A 20,232-nucleotide genomic window follows, 5' to 3' on the forward strand; every position below is an offset into this window, starting at 1 on the left:
CATTACTCTGTTCTTGAGACTCTGGGCAATGTAAACAGGCTTCAGCAAAGCATTCCACCTCTTTAACCTGTTTGCTTGTTCTTCAGCCCTGACATTCAAAGGACTGATCTTATCTGTGGGCAACAGTATTATAAGATGAAAAGAAATAGTATAAAAGTCAATGAAAAGAAAAAAAACCTGCCTGGGGGATTTTTCAGGTGAATGATTGGTCTTGGGCCATATGGGAAATGTGCTATAGCCCTTCCACCATTAGAACATGCCTTAGGTACATGGTCATCACTGCTTTTGTCACAGGTTCTTCAATGTTTGATAGTTTCATGTATAGTACTAATGCCTTGTAGTGTTGGGGCCCTGGATTATATTCTCACCAGCTTGGGTTCCTACATCAATCCTAATAGTAGATTAACTGGCTCTTGTCGGCACCAGCCCTTGTGAGAATGACATAGGACTGTAGACTTCATTAAAGTTTGGGAATTAGACCATGCTACATAGTAGAGCAAGGATGGACTGGCCATTGGGTCTACAGGAAGTTTCCCGGTGGGCCGATGGCTCAGTGGGCCGGCTTCAGTGACAGCGGGCTGCCGCCGCCATCCGCTCCTCTGTCTCTCCCTTCCCGCAGCACTCACCTCCTCTCCCTTCCCGCAGCGCTCACCTGGGGGGAACAAAGATGCAGGGGGAGGACCAGAGGAGCAGGGGGACGACTGAGGAGCATGGGGGAGGGGACAGACAGCTGACTTAACAGCTATGGACTGGGAGTTTATCACTTCTGCCTAATCTTATCCCATACGGGGGGGACCAAACTGATTCTTTGCCCCGGGTGAAATAATGTCTAGCTTCCCCACTGGTACTGCCTATAAGAGTACCAGTACCAGCCATTCTACTCTAATAAAGTAGAACGGCTAGTTGCTAGTGAAGGGGAAGAGGGGGCTTGGGTGGCCGGGGGGGGGGGGGTGCGGGAGTTGTCCGGTCGCCATGGGAGAGAGACCTGTCAAAGTGGGCCAGTCTGGATGAAGTCAAGGGCCAAATTGTTGTCCCAGTCCAGCCCTGTAGTAGAGTACATTTCCAAATTAGGCCGGGTTCACACTGGTCCGACAAACGCTCCGACATTGGGAGCTCATGTCGCATGACGTGTGAAAATCAATGTTTACCTATGGGAGCCGTCTTAACTGGTCCTAAACAAGTCGGTCCAACTTTGAAAATGCTCACTGTACTACTTTTGTCCGACTTTAATGATATTCAATGGGCTGAAATGGGATCAAAGTAGGATCCTTGTCCTAACCATCCGACTTTTGACATCCGACATGTGATTACAGCAGCAGTAAAAGGAATTTATCTCACTCTGGGACTGTTTTAATTGGTCAAAGGGCAAGTCCGACTATCACAAAGTTGGATCAAAGTAGTATCCTCAAGTTGGATGAATGTAGGACCAATGTAGGACTGATGTTGCAGAGCAAAGTAGGATTAAAGTTGTATGACTGTCATGTCGTATAAGCGTGAACCCAGCCTAAGTCCCATTGTTCATTCAAAATAATAACATGGAGATTCATACTTACAAAAGACCAATCTACACTGTACTTCGGCGAGCCACTGAACTTCGGTGTACACTTCAAGACTGCCTCCTGTCCAATTTCAATTTCAACTTTTGGGGGGACGGATACCATTACTGCACAGAGACAGCCTGCAAGAAGGAGAAAACAGCCATTATTAACCAAAGCAGTTCAGTATATAGACAAATCCACAGAAAGCTTTAAGTGCATCTCTAGGAAAAACTATTTTTTTGGTTAGTTTTTGGGGTAGAATGAAAAAGGGTTAGACACTCAGTCAAGTTTTTATCGCTGTCTGTTTCGCCATGTTGCCCTATTTGTAATGGTGACCCTTGTCACCAGGAAAGCAAGTGTGGGAAAAGCCAAAGTTTTAGGGCTGTCTCCAGAATAAGAAGTAAAGGGAAATTGCCTAATAGGTACACCTGTTCTGGAGACAAATGGCTAAAGCCTGGTACACACGATCGGACTTCATTGGACAAATACATGAAATTTTGTCCCAAGGGCGTTGGCCGTGAACTTGTTCTGCATACAGACGGCACAACTTTTTCAGCCAACATATACAAAACTACATTGTTTTTCAGCTCTTTAGCGCCCCCCTTTGCTCAACTTCTGCTAATGTTGTCTGATGGTTAGCATTGATTCGGAGCATGTGTGTTTGTACTTTGGATTTTGTGTACACATGATTGGATAATCCGTCAGAACACATTTGTTGTCGGACAATTTGAAAGTATGGCCATCCAACATTTGTTGTCGGAAATTCCAACAACAATTGTCCGATGGAGCAGTGGTCAGCAACCCCGAGTTGAGTTGAGAGGTATCTTGATATAGTGCGGTCTTACCCCGAAGGGTCCCGACACGCTAGATTAGGGCCCATTTAGACGGGAGCCAATTAACTTAACAGCATGTCTTTGGAGGGTGGAAGGAAACTGGAGTAAACCCACGCAGGCATAGGGAGAACATGCAAACTCCAGGCAGATAGCGTGGTGGTTGGGATTTGAACCAGCGACCCTTTTGCTGCTAGGTGAAAGTGCCAACTACTACACCACTGTGCTGCCCTGTCCTAGGGGCCCACTAAAGCCTCATACACACGATAGGATAGCCAGAGGACAACGGTCTGAAGGACCGTTTTCATCAGTCCAAACCGATCGTGTGTAGGCCCCATAGGTTATTTAACCTTAGGTTAAAAAAATGAGAACTTGCTTTAAAATTTAACCTATGGACTGGTAACCGATAGGTCAAACCCGATCGTTAGTATGCAAAAGCATCAGTTAAAAACCCGCGCATGCTCAGAATCAAGTCGATGCATGCTTGGAAGCATTGAACTTCGTTTTTTTCAGCACGTCGTGTTTTACGTCACCGCGTTCTGACACGATCGTTTTTTTAACTGATGGTGTGTACACACGACGGACCATCAGTCAGCTTCATCGGTTAACCAATGACAACGGTTCTTCGGACAGTTCACATCAGATGGACTGATCGTGTGTACAAGGCTTAACATGCCAGATTTTATGTATTACCTTGGGGAAATGCAGACTAGAATACTGCAATCACTGAGCAGCAAATTATATCACCTGTGATGTATTTCAGTTATCTTGCAAACCTGGCCTGTTAGTGAGCCCTGAGGACAGGGTTGATGACCACTATGATGGAGCATACAGACAGTCGGATTATCCAACAAAACACGCCCATCACACAATTGTTGTTGGAATATCCGATCGTGTGTACGGGTGCGAAATTTCCCCAACATTGTGAGATTTCCTCCTACTACCTATACATACATTTTTAAGCACAAAGCATTTTGAGACATTACTCAAAACACCTTTTCGTTACTATGAAGTATTACCAATAATATTTTTGGCAGTGGTTTTGGCAAAGGCACAGTGGAAAGGGGCACATTCAACAGTGCCCATCACTAATGTAAAAATTGGATAATCTTGATTGCCACTGAATTTTTATAGTGCTGCCCTCTTTGGGGGGGGGGGGGGGGGGTTTACTTTAATTTTGTATTGTTTACTGTATTCTGTTCTAATGCTAGCCATACATGGTTTGAATTTCGCCATACTCCTTTTAAATCCACCAAATTTCAAGCTGTGGGTGTTGTCACCAACCATCTCAACAAACTTTGATTGAAAAATCGACGAAGCCAGAAAGAAAATTGTTGGCCGAACAGTATCTGATGCAGTCACTGTTCAGGTATTCTGACAGCTATGCGTGTTAACAACGGTCATAACATAATAACCAGCAGGGGAGATGTAGTATAGATTAAGGAAAGCTAATGATCTGAGAAAAATAGCCTTACCCTTGCCTGAACAAAGTGTTAATAACAATTAGGCAACTGTCATAAAACAATGGCACTGTCAGGATTACAGGAAACAACACGAAAGGCTTTGATAAGCAGTTTTTGCCACTTTCAGCAACCCAGTTTCAGTTACCAGCACTGAGCCTAAGTAGAAGACAAATCAGCCTTTATGGAAAAGCCTTAAAGCTTAACATTTTTACAAATGCCCATTCCTGGCTTGTTCTCTTTAATTCCCAAACATAATGTATTGTTTCAGAAACAGTTATGACTGTGCATGCTTGGAAAATGTGCTATAAGAGAAGAAGAAAAGGGGCATTTTCGTATATGATTTGTTTTTAATTCTCTGAAACTTCAAACTGGTGGAAAAAAAATCTATTTTGCTCCACATTTCAAATGAGAAATAGATTTTTTAAGGTTATATTAAGAAGAAGGCAATCTAAAGCCTCATACACACGATCGGACTTCCAATGGACTTTTCCATGGATTTTGTCTGATCTTTAGCATTGGTTCTGAAAATGCGTGTTTGTCCATCGGACATTTGTTGCCCGGAGAGTTTGTCTGTTCACACAGCGAACATTTGTCAGATGAAAAAGTTTCGAGTGTACACGGTCAGATTGTCTGCAAAAACAGGTCCGTCGGAGGTTTGTTGTCTAAAAGTCTGATCGTGTGCTTAAATCTGCCCATACATATCTACAAGTTTTCAAAAATTATAAGACCACCATGCGTGTGAACAGCTTAGCACAACATTTCTTAACCTTTTTCCCCCAAAGAAACCCTTAAGGCCGGAATCACACTAGTGCGTTGCTTTTTTGAGCTGCGTTGTCGTTGCAGATTTCTCTAGAGGGTGTTCTGCAGATCAACTGCGGTTTAGCTGCAGATCAGGTGCGAATTTGGAGACCTGGGAGAACTTCCGGGTGAGAGGAGAGTGGGGGAGAATTGTATTGAGCTGAATGAGAGAAACTCCTGCAGAGAACTGAACACATGTGCGAATTAGATGCGTACCCATAGAAGATAATGGGACTGAATTCGCACCTGAGCCGCACCGCAAGACATAAAAACCGCATGCGGTTTGGAGGCAATACGCAGTGCGAATGCATCGCACATATGTAAACCAGCCTCATTGAAAACAATGTATTTTGAAATGTCCTGCGAATTAGATGCGGTTTAAACCGCACTCAATTCGCATAGGTGTGAACCTAGCCTGAAATAATACAGGTATTACGGAACCCCGGCTAAAACAAATTTGGGAAAATGCCCACATTGATGGTGAGTGATAGCAATGCCTTACTTACATTGGGGGTCACAGTGGTCAGCCTTACACACAGCTAAAAAAAATCATTATGGCTCTGCCAAGTGGCATTGACTCCGAACTTATGCATGTGCCATCTTGTTGGAGGTCAGTCAACCATGGCTCAAGGAACCCCTAGCAACCTCTGGAGCTTCACAAAACCTTGGTTGAGAATGGGCGGCTGAGCATAATAAAAAGTTACAGCACAGACCTTATCATAACACAGTTCTCCTCGTTATCTAATATAGATAGACCAAGCACATAAAGCCATATACACGGTGCAGTGCCTGGGTTACCCGGGTCTATCCCATTTACCTAGATACAAAGGACAAGTGCACTCCAGACCAAGGTTACACCGGAAGAGATACTGCTTGTGTGGAATGATAAATAACACATGGAAAGGTCATGATTTGCTGTGTGACGCTAACGGTATGCAGCATGAAGAAATGTGAGCACTCACAGGAAGGAACAGCAAGGACTACATAGCATGGTCTAAGTGCATACTGATTCATAAATACAAATGTATGCAGGGAACATGAGGTTTTTACATTGGCCGCTGGCGGATTTTGGTCTGATGGTTGTACACACCATCCAAACAAAATCCCTGCGGAAAACATCCGCGGTGACGTGTCGCGACGTGCGCGATCCAGGAAGGTAAATACTTCTACGTATGCGTCAAATCACTTTGACGCATGCAAGGGATGGGGATCGGTCGGACTTATCCGGTGAGTCTGTACAGACGACCGGATAAGTCTGACGGACAGGTTTCCAGCGGATAGATTTCTTAGCATGCTAAGAAATTTTTATCCGCTGGAAAACGGTCGGCTGGACAAATGTCCGCCGAAAAATGTCCGCTAGGCCGTACACACGACCGGATTTATCTGCTGGAACTGATCCGCGGATAAATCCCAGTGGACAGATCCGGTCGTGTGTACGGGGCCTAAGAGGACTGAGTAACCACCAATCAGAATTTTCCTTTCAAAGGATAAAATTGCTGTGAAAACAACAATAGTCATCCAGTCAAAATTCATCTTTTATTGAAATGCATTCAATTAAATTAAATATGGTTGGTTTATGTTTTATACATTATTAATATTACTATAATTCAGGATTTGTAGCGCCAAGTGTGCTTTACAATATGAGGACGTGGTAAGTAGACATGCAATTCAAGACAAGAGGGTTAGGAGGGCTCTGCTCACAAGAGCTTACAATCTAATAGGAAGGGCATGTGGTACAAAAGAAAGTAAATGTTGGTGGAATAAAAAATAAAAAAAAGCTTAGTTTTTAGGTGACTTTTACATTAGTTTACTTTATGTTTTTATGCAGAACATTTAATTTTTAAGGTCAGATTAAGACACTTTGACTATAATACGGAGACTGCAAAGCCCTTGATGATTAGTCGCCATCTGAAACCCTTCCTTCTCAGCTCCCAGACCTTGAATGGATAATGAGTAACTTGCCAATGAATAGCAAAGCCTCTAAAGCACACATATTAATTCCCCAGAGTCTTGAGACAAGATGTTTTTAAAAGACTAATATCTCGAACATACAAGCACTTCCAGCTGTAGGTTAAATGGATCTTTGAAAAAAAAAGCTGCCACTCCTTTTTGGTGGCCTTGAACATCCCCAGATATCATAATTAAAGAAAAAGAAAAAAGAAAAAAAAAAAATGCAATGCTTTATACAAGAATCTGTGCCACAGGAAGCTTAACTATAGGTGGCACATACACTAGTTGAATTTTGGCCAATTACAGCCAAAATTTGAGCCGTGGGTGAAACTATCAGGGCTCCTCCGCTCAACTTTTTTCAAAAGGAGCCTTTCTGAAAATTTTCAGATGAATAGTATCTGATTCCAATCATATGCAAACACTGCCCAATACAATATTGAGGGGGGCGTAGCTCTTTAATAGAGCCAATCTGAAGAATGGGTGAAAAGGCATGCAATTATAAAGCCTCCAGGTTCAGGTTTCACATGGGCACCTCCGTTTTGCGGAATCTGCTTGCTCAGCGAGTAATTGCGCTGCTGATCCCCACTGAGCAGGCAGATGACAGGTCCGTCTCTGCTTACTGTGCAGAGAGGACACGGACACAGTCCCGCTCTCCTTTATGGGAAAATCAGGTGGAAACAGTCCGGCAGTCTGTTTTCATCCAATCCGCCGACAGATGGAAAAAAGGACTACCATACCGATCAGGTCCGCCTGAAAAGCTGACAGGTGGACCTGATTGGTTAAACAAATGCCATAGGGGCCCTACCACAAGGGCTGACCAAACAGAGTAATTCAAGCTTTTTTCAAACAGGTTCACTTTAATTCCCCCAACAGCATATAATCATGTATTCTTCACTATCTTGCCTCTCTGGGAGCTGAAGGAGCCACCTTTTGAAAGTTAAGGGGGAGATTTACTAAAACTGGAGAGTGCAAAATGTGGTACAGCTGTGCATGGTAGCCAATTAGCTTCCAACAATAAAACCTGGAAGGTGATTAGCTTCTATGCAGAGCTCCGCCGAATTTTGCACTTTCCAGTTTTAGTAAATCAACCCCTAATGCCACGTACACACGGTCGTTTTTCGGCATGAAAAACAATGTCGTTTTCAGCATGTCCAAAAAACGAAGTTTTTCCAACTTCATCATTAAAAACGATGTTGCCCACACACCATCGTTTTTGAAAAATGACGAACAAAGCGCGGTGTCGTACAACGGCACTCTGAAGGGGAAGTTCTATTCGCCTTTGGGCTGCTTTTGGCTGATTCCTTGTTAGTAAAAGACGATTCGCGCTTTTTTGTCTGTTACAGCGTGATGAATGTGCTTACTCCATTATGAATGGTAGTTTTACCAGAACGAGCGCTCCCGTCTCATAACTCGCTTCTGGGCATGCGCGGGTTTAAAATGCCGTTTTAGCCCACACACGATAATTTTTTACAACACGAAAAACAGAAGCCGAAAAACAATGTAAAGCCCACACACAATGATTTTAAATGACGTTTTTAAAAACTTAATTTTTTTCATGCCGAAAAAAGGACCATGTGTACGCGGCATAAGAGACTTGTAGATGACTCAAAAAGAAACAGCACCACTCCCAACTCCGTTCTCAGCCACTGATAAACCACATGCAGATCAAGGGAACCCATGTATGCTCCTGAGGCTGTAACCATGAGAAACGTTAGGCAGCACGCTGGTGATGATCTCTACGACTAAGTCCGTTGGGGTGAAACAGGTAAGAGATTGTGTGGTTTTCAGGAGAGGACTCGCAATTTGGCCAAATACAGTTTTACCAAGGAAGTGAGGTCACTAGAGTGCGGTCTTCAGTTTTTTCAAATAGGTTCATTTTAATTCCCTCACCTTAGCGGTATAAAATCATGTATTTTTCACTGTCCTGCCTTTCTGGGAGAAGAAGGAGCCAACTTTTGAAAGCTAAGAGTCACTCAAGTTGTAAAAGACTTGAGATGAAGCAGCACCACTCCAAACCCCCTCCTCAGTCACTGATGCACAGCATGCTGGTCAAGGGACCAATTTATACTCCTAAAACTGTAATGTCGCGTACATACGGTTGAAATTTCCTACAACAAATGTTCGATGTGAGCTTTTAGTCAGATATTCCAACCGTGTGTAGGCTCCATCGAATTTTCGACAACAAATGTTTGAGAGCTGGTTCTCAATTTTTCCAACAACAAAAGTTCTTGTCGGAAATTCCGATCATCTGTATGCAATCCTACGCATGCTCGGAATCAATGAACTTAATTTTTCTCGGCTCGTCGTAGTGTTGCACGTGACAGTGTTCTTGACGCTTGGAATTTCCGACAACATCTGTGTGACCGTGAGTATGCAACACAAGTTTGAGCAAACTATCCATCGAAAAAAAAAAATCCACGGTTTTGTTGTCTGAATGTCTGGCATAACTATGAGAAACTGAAGGCCGCAATCTGGTGATGATCTTCACGGCTAAGCCCCTTGAGGTGAAACGTAAGAGATGGGGTGGTTCACAGGCGAGGATGTATGTTTTCAATGGCAGAATAACGTTTTTACAAGGAAACCAGGTCATTGGATTGTGGCCTTCAGATTTCATAGTCCCTTGAGTCATAGGTTACACAAGTGTTAGTAAATGGCCCATCACTGTCACAGGTGTTGATTCACTAAAGCTGGAGAGTGCAAAATCTGGCGTAGCCTTGCGTAGAAACAAACCAGCTTCTAAGTTATAAAATAAACCAGCTTCACACTGGGGCGGTTTTCAGGTGCTTTAGCACTGGTAACAGCCTCTGCTAAGGGCCTGAAAACCACATCCTATTCATTCCAATGCGTCTTTTCACACTGGGGTGGTACGCTTGTGCGGCCTTCCCGAAAAGTCCTGCAAGCAGTATCTTTGAGGTGACGTCTTAACTGGTCCTACACAAGTCGGTCCGACTTTGAAAATGCTCCCTGTACTACTTCGGTCCTACTTTGATCCTACTTCAGCCCATTGAATATCATTGAAGTCGGACCAAAGTATGATTCTTGTCCTAACCATCCGACTTTTGACATCCGACATGTGATTACAGCAGCAGTAAAAGGAATTTATCTCACTCTGGGATTGTTTTGATTGGTCAAAGAACAAGTCAGACTATCACAAAGTCGGATCAAAGTAGTATCCTGGTCATGAAAGTAGGATGGATGTAGGACCAAAGTAGGATGAAAGTCGTGTAGTATAGTGTGAACCCAGCCTTATTGTCAAAGCTTAATTGAACAAGCTGAAGTTAGAAGCCGATTGGCTACCAAGCACAACTGCACCAGTAGCACTCTCTAGTTTTAATAAATAAACCCCATAGAGTCACATGGAATACGTCATATGTTCTTCTGTATCCACAGGTTATTTTAATTACTTCTGAAAGCTGAGTAGAGTACACAGGAAAGGTGCCCTGTACACACAAAATCTGAATTTCCGTCTGAATAAACTCAGACGGGTTTTTCCAACGGAATTCCATTCAAGCAGTCTTGCATACACACCAAATTCCGACCGTCAAAAAACGCGATGACATACAACACTACAACAAGCCTATAAAAATTAAGTTCAATGCTTCCGAACATGCTTCGAATTGTTTCCGAGCATGCGTTTTTTCTCTCCGTCGGAGTTCCATACAGACAAATGGAATTTTGGCGTCGGGAAAAAAGAGAACATGTTCTCTTTCTAAATCCGACGGAAAAAGTCAGATGGGGCGTACACACAGTCGTCTGACTTTTTCCATCGGAAATTCCGATCGTGTGTACGAGGCATTACTGGGAATATATGTGCGGGTAAATAAAGCAAACCTGTTGCTTTCTCCTGCAAGGGCAGATGTTTGCTTTATTGTATGAAAAGTGTTCCAAGGAAAAGGTTTCCTGATGCTGGATGATGAAAACAAAGAATCTGACTGCATACTGCGGGCAAGAATACACTTTTCATACAGGAAGACCGAAACTTGTATTTCACAGGACAATAATTAAGAACAGAGTAGGCTGTATGCTTGAATGACAGGTTAAAGTAATCAGAGGAAAACGGTCTCACGGTCCTAACCCAGTTCTGCTATTTCTAACTGCAAATATTTTTTCTATTTCTGGTGATGTGGGAAAGTGAACAGCAAGCCAGACACACAAACGGAGTCCTATATATATGTAGATTTGATATAACAATTTTATCTTTTTGCTATTTTAGTCCCAACTTTGGCAGATCAAATTTTTTTTTCTTCATATCGTGTCCTAGCTTTCACATACAGTAGGGATTATTATGGTTATTAACGTAAAAAGCCTCATGCATACACGCATATGGAAGCAAAGTACATGCATTGCCCAGAGCAACCAGTTGGAATCTTCCTATAATTTTCTAACTTTCACCAAATGATGGTTTGAATGTAATGGCCTGGAGTAAAAGTACAACTTGGACAAGGACCAGCATGACTGGGGTGGGCAGTGAGGCAGAGAGAATGCTGGTAATGGGGGGGGGGGGGGTATTAAGCCACTTACCCAGATTGGTGGGTCTTGAGGGTTGGGGGGTGTCCTGTGGATGTAGAGGGGTGTAGGTTTCTAGTCAGAGCTCAGTTGGAGCTTTTAACAGAATCAGGAAGGCTTCTTTCACCCACCCTCCCTTTATTTGTTGTTTTTTGGGGGGTCACCTTCTGAGCTTTTCTGACAGTACTAGGTGGAATGTTTTTTCCCTGGTGGGACAGTTCTTAAAGCGGGGGTTCACCCTAAAAAAAAAAATTCTAGCATGCCATCAAGCATACTAGCGCGAGCTACAGTATGCCTTTATTTTATTTTTTGGCGCCGTACTCACAGTTTAATCCCGTAGTGAAGTTTCAGACTCCCCGCGGGGAATGGACGTTCCTATGCAGAGGGAAGATGATTGACGGCCGGCTATGGCGCGTCACGCTTCCCGAAAATAGCCCGAAATAGGACTTGGCTCTTCACGGCGCCTGCGCAGTCAGCTCCTAGTCTGTGCGCAGGCGCCGTATAGCGCCGTGAAGAGCCGAGACCTACTCCGGCTATTTTCGGGAAGCGTGACGCGCCATAGCCGGCCGCCAATCATCTTCCCTCTGCATAGGAACGCCCAGTCCCCGCGGGGAGTCTGAAACTTCACTACGGGATTAAACAGGGAGTACGGCGCCAAAAAAATAAATAAAGGCATACTATAGCTCACGCTAGTATGCTGGATTTAATGGTAGAAACTTGTTATTTAGGGTGAACCACCGCTTTAATGGGGTATGGTTTTTCCATGACTGTTCGCATCAGGGGTTCCTTTTTATTACTAGTAGTAGCAGCAGGAGGTCTAGGGAAATCTTTGAAGGCGGTGCTGGATAAAATAATGGAGAATTAGGGGGGTTGGGCCCATCTGGAGGTACGGGTGTCCCTTCCCATACTAATAATTCAATTGTAACAATGGTTTTAAGTTGGTTGTATCTGTTAGGAAGTAACTGTTAATTGTCTCTGAGCTGGTGTAATATGCAGTGGGGGACCTTTATGGGGTAACAGATACAACCAGCTGGTTGAGAAAAAATTGCCCTTCCATTACCTTAGACCGGGTAGGTTAAGCTGAGGTTCTTTGGTTCATTGGTTATGTAAAAATTGTATTATATGCACTACGATTGTTTATGTTGTGATTTGTATACCATTCGACTCCAAAATTAATATGTGTCGTCTGGTCAATCTTGGGGGGTGAAGGAATGGGGTTGTTGGTTGTTTAACCACTTCCCGCCCGGTCAATAGTAAATTGACGTCTGGGAAGTGGTTCTGAAATCCTGACTCGACGTCTATTGACGTTCTGCAGGATAACATGCCGGCGCGCGGCAATCGGTGATGCGGGGTGTCAGTCTGACACCCTGCATCTCCGATCTTGGTAAAGAGCCTCCCAGTTCTCACTGATAGAGTATCCAAGACATATAAAACCCCCAAGATTAAATCAGATGACCAGGCTCCATCTATAATTAAATTATCACTTTTTGTGGAGTACAATTTTGGACCCTGAAGACTGCCGAAGATTCTTTTAAAAAGTTAAGGGCAGGTAAGTAAGCACTTATTTAGCCAACTGTACCAGATTAGGCCACCAGGTATACTAAACAAAAAAAATCCTAAATCTCCTAAATCTGTCCTTATAATGTTCAGATCTGGTCACTTATTCTAATCTTAGTCAACAATAAGCTCCCAAACAAACTGAGCCATCTCTTCTGCTGCTTGAACAGATGTGTGACAACCTACCTACAGCTCACTAGCAGTTGTAAAATGCACTGTATGTGTTTGCGATGAATGACGATGACATCACAAAATTAGGTTAAAACGCTTCAGCCAGAAATTCACTTTAGCCGATAGCCCTAAAAGAATGTGCTCAATACCAATGTCACCATCAAGTGGTGGCCACTGCACTAATACATAAGGACCCTTTGCCTGGGGAAATAACCTCTATTGATTGTCGAGAAAAAATGAGGCAAGACGAATAGGCATGTAAGGCACAAGCTACCATCTACTACCCAGGGGTGGACTGACAACTCATGGGGCCCCCAGGTAATAGAAGATTATGGGGCCCCCGGGCTTACAGATGGCCACCAAGCCAGGAGGCATTGCATAGGCAGGGCAGCTAAAATCTCAGGATTTTGGACATGTCAGATTTTTACATACTGTCCCTGGTTTTATTGAGCCTGGCAACCCTGATGGGGCCCCCTAGTGGCATGGGGCCCTCAGGCAGTGCCCGAGAGTCCCAATGGTCAGTCCACCCCTGCTCCTACCATATCACACTACCAACCTTTTGTGCCAATTGCTAAAACCTGCATCTAGAAAATCGGTACAACCTTGGTTAAATCTGTTTTCATGCTGCTCAGTTTGCTCATCTCTAGTCATGACTTCACATTCACGTGCGCATACCAAACTCTCCCTGCTGCCATGCCGTGCTCACCAAACCATGCTCTATTAGTACGAACCCTATTGTTGCTAGCAGTGGTTGAATAATTAAGTGGCGATTAATTAGCCGTTTTGAGGCTAGGCTGCCCTTCAATACAGGATGCATGCAGATGTATGATCCGGGATGAAGAACAAACAGGGTCAGACTGTTGTGTGCAAACCTGAGATGTGAATCTGGGTAGTAGGGCAGGAATTAAAATTGTGCTTTGATTAACAAAAAAAAATTAAGGCCCGGATTCAGATAGGAGTTACAACGGCGTATCTCCGGATACGCCGTTGTAACTCTGAGTTGCGGGGTCGTATCTATACGACAGATTCATAGAATCAGTTACGCATAGATTTCCCTAAGATCCGACCGGCGTAAGTCTCTTACACCGTCGTATCTTAGGCTGCATATTTACGCTGGCCGCTAGGTGGCGCTTCCGTAGATTTACGTGAGGAATATGCAAATTAGGTAGATACGCCAATTCAGAAACGTACGTCTGCCCGGCACATTTTTTAAAGTCTTTTACGTTAGGCTTTTTCCAGCGTAAAGTTACCCCTGCTATATGAAGGGGTATCCTATGTTAAGTATGGACGTCTGGCCAACGTTGTATTTTCCGTCGATTACGTAGTTTGCGTAAGTCGTTCGCGAATAGGGCTGGGCGTAATTTACGTTCACGTCGAAAGCATTGGCTTTTTGCGGGTTAATTTGGAGCATATGCACTGGGATACGTTCACGGACGGCGCATGCGCCGTTCATAAAAAAACGTCAAATACGTGGGGTCACATGTAATTTAAATAAAACACGCCCACATCATCCACATTTGAATTAGGCGGGCTTACGCCGGACCACATACGCTACGCCGCCTTAACTTAGGGCGCAAGTTCTTTCTGAATACGGAACTTGCGCCCTAATTTACGGTGGCGTAACGTATCTGAGATACGTTAGGCCCGGATTCAGATACAATTGTGTATCTATTGGCGGGCGTAAGTCTTTAAATGAATTCACTAGGCAAAGAGACATTTCTCAGTCTTCCTCTTTTCTATCCAGGGATAGCAACACTGCACTACTTATAACTGCCATATTCCAGAAAATGGGAGCACCTGAGCCTGCAAACATACATGTAACCGGAGGCCCCAGTCCACACCAAGATCATACTGGAACCTGGCTACAGAAGATTATGTGAAAATCAAATTAAAGGTATATGAGGTTGACTTTCTGAAATTGGCACTGTTGTCATCTCTGCCAGTGTGGAATGAAATTGATCTTTAACCCCTTCCACTTGCCATCTGTTTATCAGTGTTCCTCAACATAATGCCCCATGGTAGGGATGCATTCCCTTTGAAAGCCCCCATGGTAGGGATGCCTTCCCTTTGAAAGCCAACACTTTTTGCAGCTTTTGGCTTTCAATCATGACTGACAGTTGGGAGGGGTCCCCCCCCCCAAAAAAAAAGACAATAACATGACATATAAAATATAACAAATTGTTTTAAAACTTATAAAAAATAATATTATTTTGTTTAACATCTTTTGTGCATTTAGCAGCCTCTATTAAAAGATAGATTATTATTTATTATTGAAAAAATAGAACCATATAAAAGCCAGCCATTTATGTCCTTTAAAAATATCAAAAATTGATCGATCTGAACAAGTTTTTTGATCTACTGTGCCTATATGTGTATAAGCCATATTTCTTTGTTTTATGCATTTCTCCAGTATTGCCTTGTAACTTGCAGAACTATGTTTCAAAAGTAAATTGTTTAATAAAAACGTTTTTTTCTACAGAAAAAAATATCAAAAATTAATTACGCAAATTAGTCATACAGTTATGAAGTTAACTGAATCATGATGAATTCATTTGGTTCCAGCATCCTGTCATTAGTGACCTTTGATAAAAAAAAAAAAAGCTGCAGCGCGAGGCTGCGTACGTTTTTTTCTGCTCATCTGTGCCTCATTAGTGCTCTACAGTGCCACATCAGTGCTCTACAGTGCCCCAACATCAGTGCCACTAAAGTGGCCATCAGTAAGTGCTCATCAGTGCCATCCTATCAGTAGATTCTCATCAGCGCCCGTCAGTGCTGTAAAAAAATGTGTAGCAAAATGCATATTTTTTTTTCTTTCCACATTTTCCAAAAACTTGTGGGAAAAAATGACCCGTTCAAAAGACTCAAATTACACATTTAATTTCCTGACATTATATGTCCTTAGACTGCCTGATGGTGCTTCCGGCATGTTGGACCTCTCTATGTGGCCAGGCTGTGTAAAAGTCTCACAATACTCAGGATGAGTAGCAGAATGTGTTTTGGGGTGTAATTGTAAGTATGCATATGCCGTGTGAGAGAAATAACCTGCTAATATGACAATTTTGTGGGAAAAAAATAAAAAATATTAATTTTGCAAAGAATTGTGGGAACAAAATAACAACTTAAAAAAAAACTCACTGTGCCCCTTACTAAATACCTTGGACTGTCTACTTACCAAAAAGTAGTAATTTGGGTGGTATTTGTACTGTCCTGGCTTGTTAGTGTCTTAAGAATTGAGATAGGCAGCCAGTACATCAGGTGTGATCAATTTTCAATGACTGGCCCCAAAGCTTGTAGACTGTATAAGGCCCCTTTCACACGGGGCGGATCAGGGAACTCGTGACGCGATGTATGCGACCGTCGGAAGCCTGTCAATCAAATAGGAATGCCCAGTCCCGAAGACCATACCCGGAAGCGGCGGAGAAGTTCGCTCTCTAAAACGGTAAGTACTGCTTCGATTTTAAAAAAACTACCCGATTCCCCTAGACAAAATGAGCATCAATCTAATGTTAAAAAAAAATTGTCTAGTGCGCAAGTGGTTTAAAGGACAGCTCCAATCACAGTCAATTTAGTCTACCAGGCACACATAGGAAGATTCCTGCTACATTTCTAGTCTGAGCTTTGATTTACATTATTTTTCCAGATCAATGACTCAAAGAATTGAAATAATTAGATCAGCATTAGAGCCAGGCAGGTAGCATCCCCATAAGCAGGCCCGTCGCTACAAGGCAGGCAAACCAAGCAATTGCTTGGGGCCCCGAATTGGCCCTTGCCGCGCTTCCTATATGCTGCAGCCGCCTGAGTTCTCTATAGAGAGCCTGCAGCACTGCTGCCTTGAGTCGTCACTTCCCCTTCTCTGTAGCGTTGCTGAGCTCCTCTTCCTTCCTCCTATCAGTCCGGACTCCGGCCAGGTACCACGCGGTACAGGAGATTCAGTTTCCTGTTCCCGGCCGGACTGAGAGGAAGTGCACACTGAGTGCTCACTTCCTTTCAGTCCGGCTGGGAACAGGAAACTGAATCTCGTGGTACGGACAAACATAGGGAGGGAGGGGGCCTGGGAGGGAGTAAAAACAACATGGGGGGGGGGGTTTGCTTGCGTGCGGGGGGGGGGGGTTGGGGGGCCTCTATGTCCATTTTGCTTGGGGCCCCCAAATTCCTTCAAACGGCCCTGCCCATAAGATTTTCTTTACACGACAATGACTCCCTCTGGGGAATTATCTTTTCTTTACTGGTGGTTGGACTGGGTGCCAAGCACTCAAAACAAAGCAAGATGAAAACCTGCAGTTGTCTATTAGGGGACTGTGGAAATAGAGGCTCCCCTATGTAGCTACATACAACTCCCCCAATCAAATGGAATCAAAAATCCCTTTTAGTCTGCTAAACTGCCTTGGAACAGAAAAAAGCTGCAGCCTGTTGGTTCTTAACTTCCCCATTCTCCAACAAAAGAACTAGAGAGGATAGATTTGTTCTCTACATAACATAATCATGGCCTTTGCAAACGAGGATCCATTAGTGGCATAACGCTGCGAGAAGCCGCATTCGTGATGAGATTGCCATTTTACAAATTGCTGAGCTCGTTTAGCCGGTAGCCCTCTTTCTAAAATATCGCCACCCACTGTGCTCTAAATTCTAACACTATCAGGGGAAATTATAGAGAAACAATTCAGACAGGCTCTCAGCAGCCCTTTACTGTGAAATAGAAAGAGCCACATGTAAATGAGCAAGGTCGAGGCGCAGCTCAGAATAGTGTACTGCATCAATATACAAAACAAATCTATAATGGATCTGAATGCAATTGATTTAAATTGTGTTTTAGGTTTATGCATTTTAAACAGATGTTTTATAGCTGCATTTCCAATCTTTATTTATTAAATAACAACAAGAACAAGACATGACACAGGATTCAGGGAGCACAATTGGTTTTCCAAACAGAGAGAGAGAGTCTGAAAGCTAACAGCTTCTGCTCTGCTTTCTAATTTTTTAGGTTTCGACTCACCCTAGGGCCAAAGTCACAATAGCAATCCTGTCACTAGCACCATTGACAAGATCACTATGCGGAACACAGAAGATAATATAAATACTCATTTGCTTGTGTAGCGCCATGCTCCCATTGAGTTTAGCGCTATGTGTTAAATTCTAGTTGCCTGAGCTGTAGTTTAGCTCAGAATAATTATGCTAAATTGTTGGTTCTGTTTCAGTTCAGCTGGGTTGCACAATTTTCCCCTTGACGGTGGGTGTCGCTGTTACCACTGGTCAAGGTTGGAAAGGCAGCAGGCTGGATGAATTGGGTATCTCTTTCCCAGAAGCAGCTCAGGGGGAGTGTTTAACCTGCTGTGCATTCTGGGTTGAAGTATTTAAGGGACAGACGCTGTTTGGCGGGGTTCGTCTTCCGATCCTGACCTTATGGCCCTCCTGGCCTCAGGGATGTGTGAGCTGTTTCGTAGCCTCGGGGCCGGCTGGCCCGAGGCCTTGCAACTGACAGTAGGCCCAGGAGTTTCTGGGGCCTACTAGTCCAGGGATGGTCAGTCGCTACCTTATCTACGGAAGGAAGCTGAACCAGTGGGATTGAATTGATGGACAAACCCTGGCAAATTTACCTGACTGTTGTCGGTCCGGCCGAAAGATTCTGGCACAGTGAGTTGTGTACTTTATTGGAACTATACAAAGTGTGCGAGTAGTTATGCGATCTTGTGGCAGAAGATCGTGGGACGGCCTGATAACACTTATCAAGTCTGTGGCAGAGACTTTGACGAGCTTCGCACCAGCTGCTAGGCCCACCTTCACTGGCCTATCTGGTGGTTTCTGAAATCCAGTGTGGAGCGGAGTTAATTCTCTGGATCTAAGTTGTACCCGTGATCTGCAAAGCAAAGCTACCTGAGTCTTTCCCTATTCCTCTACCCCTCTGTTGGAGAACTTTGCTTAATAAAACCCTTGAAAAGAGACTTCATGTTTGGTGCAGACATTTTTATGGACAACTCTTCAAGGAGAACCCCTGAAACGAGCGTATGAAACATTAAGGTAACGGCAGGCCCAAATCTAAACCAGCAGCTCCTGCGGGGGTAGTGCTACACTTGTATGTGCCACTCCCATGCCAGCTGAAAGAGCCAAGCATTGCTCTCTCACTGGCAACCTACGTTCTGCAAGGGAAAGACATTTCACTTACCCAGCTGGAAACGACACATACAAAACAGATGATTGACACCATGCACATTTTAGTCATCCTTTCACGGATGAATTCTCCCCAGTTTCCTAGTGCTAGGAAATTAATTTGAAAAGGGTAGCGCTGTAACCTTATGGTGACCCTCATGTTATAAGGGGTATAGAGGTATTAAACCGAGATGTCTGGATTCTTGGGGCCAGCAGTTTTTCCATTCCAAAAGGACCTCCGCTGTCTCTTTAGTTTGTAATTGTGAAAATATGAGATTGAAAGGCCAGGCCAAAATCTTATCATCCAGATATACAGTATATTGTCAAAGAGCAACGTCTGTCAGCAGCTGGTTCAGAGTCTGCTCTTTACAATTTTTTTTTTTTTTTAAACCAAATTGTTAAAATAGTCTATCAAACGCTGATGAGGGGGATATTCACCGACTTGCAAGAGCAGAGCATTTTTTTAAAACGATGGTGTGTGGGCAACGTCGTTTTAATGATGAAGTTGGAAAAACTTTTTTTCTACATGCCGAAAAACGTCTTTTTTTTTCATGCCGAAAAATGATCGTGTGTACGCGGCATTCCTGTCCCTACGATGTACTGGCAGACAGTTTACTTTGATAATCTGTAGGACTCCTGCATGGCAGATCACGGGTGCAATGCTTTCCAGGCTACTACAAAAAAAATAATAATAATAAATGCATTGTTTTCTACCTGCAAAAAAAAATGTGCATATATATATATATATAAAATAAAACAGTGAACTTATAAGTTTCCATCAATTGTTTGCTATGAGTGAACGGACACATGAGCATGGTGTCCACCGTGTTAATGATTACAGAAAACCTGTCACTGGTCTTTTATATTTGCTCATCTCATATACAGTGTTATGAAACAAAGATACACAATGAGCCGAGTGGAAGGTTATTTTTTTTATCATGTTACTGCACCATCTGCCCATCTAATTGGTGAATACTGACACTTAAAAAAGCGTCAAATTGTCACTTTGTATGGTTCATTGCTCTTAAGCCATCCCTGTATGAAATGCTGGCATGCTGTAAAAGATATTTCCTATACAGTTGCTCTTCTTATTATAAACACAGATCGCGGAATGTCTCCTTCCATGACATGTAGAGAGCTATCTGACATGTCAGCTTAGAATAAAAATAAGAGGTCAAGATTTCTGAAAAAATCTAAACCATTTACTTAAAATGCAGCTCCGGCCAAACCAACATACCTGAATATATATTTTATTAGACCAGAATTGCATTTCAC

The 20,232-nt window shown here is 43.4% G+C and overlaps 1 protein-coding gene across 1 annotated transcript in view; it reads right to left on the bottom strand.

Annotated features, from left to right (window-relative positions):
- The window catches only part of BCAM (basal cell adhesion molecule (Lutheran blood group)), a 148,054-nt gene that overhangs the window by 63,947 nt on the left and 63,875 nt on the right, over window positions 1-20,232 (bottom strand). Inside the window, exon 2 of the mRNA XM_040327453.1 lies at window positions 1,554-1,678. Coding sequence (XP_040183387.1) covers window positions 1,554-1,678 — 125 coding nt within the window. The remainder of the gene's footprint in view (window positions 1-1,553; window positions 1,679-20,232) is intronic.

This window comes from Rana temporaria, chromosome 10 (assembly GCF_905171775.1).
Source record: "Rana temporaria chromosome 10, aRanTem1.1, whole genome shotgun sequence".
Classification (NCBI taxonomy): Eukaryota; Metazoa; Chordata; class Amphibia; order Anura; family Ranidae; genus Rana; species Rana temporaria.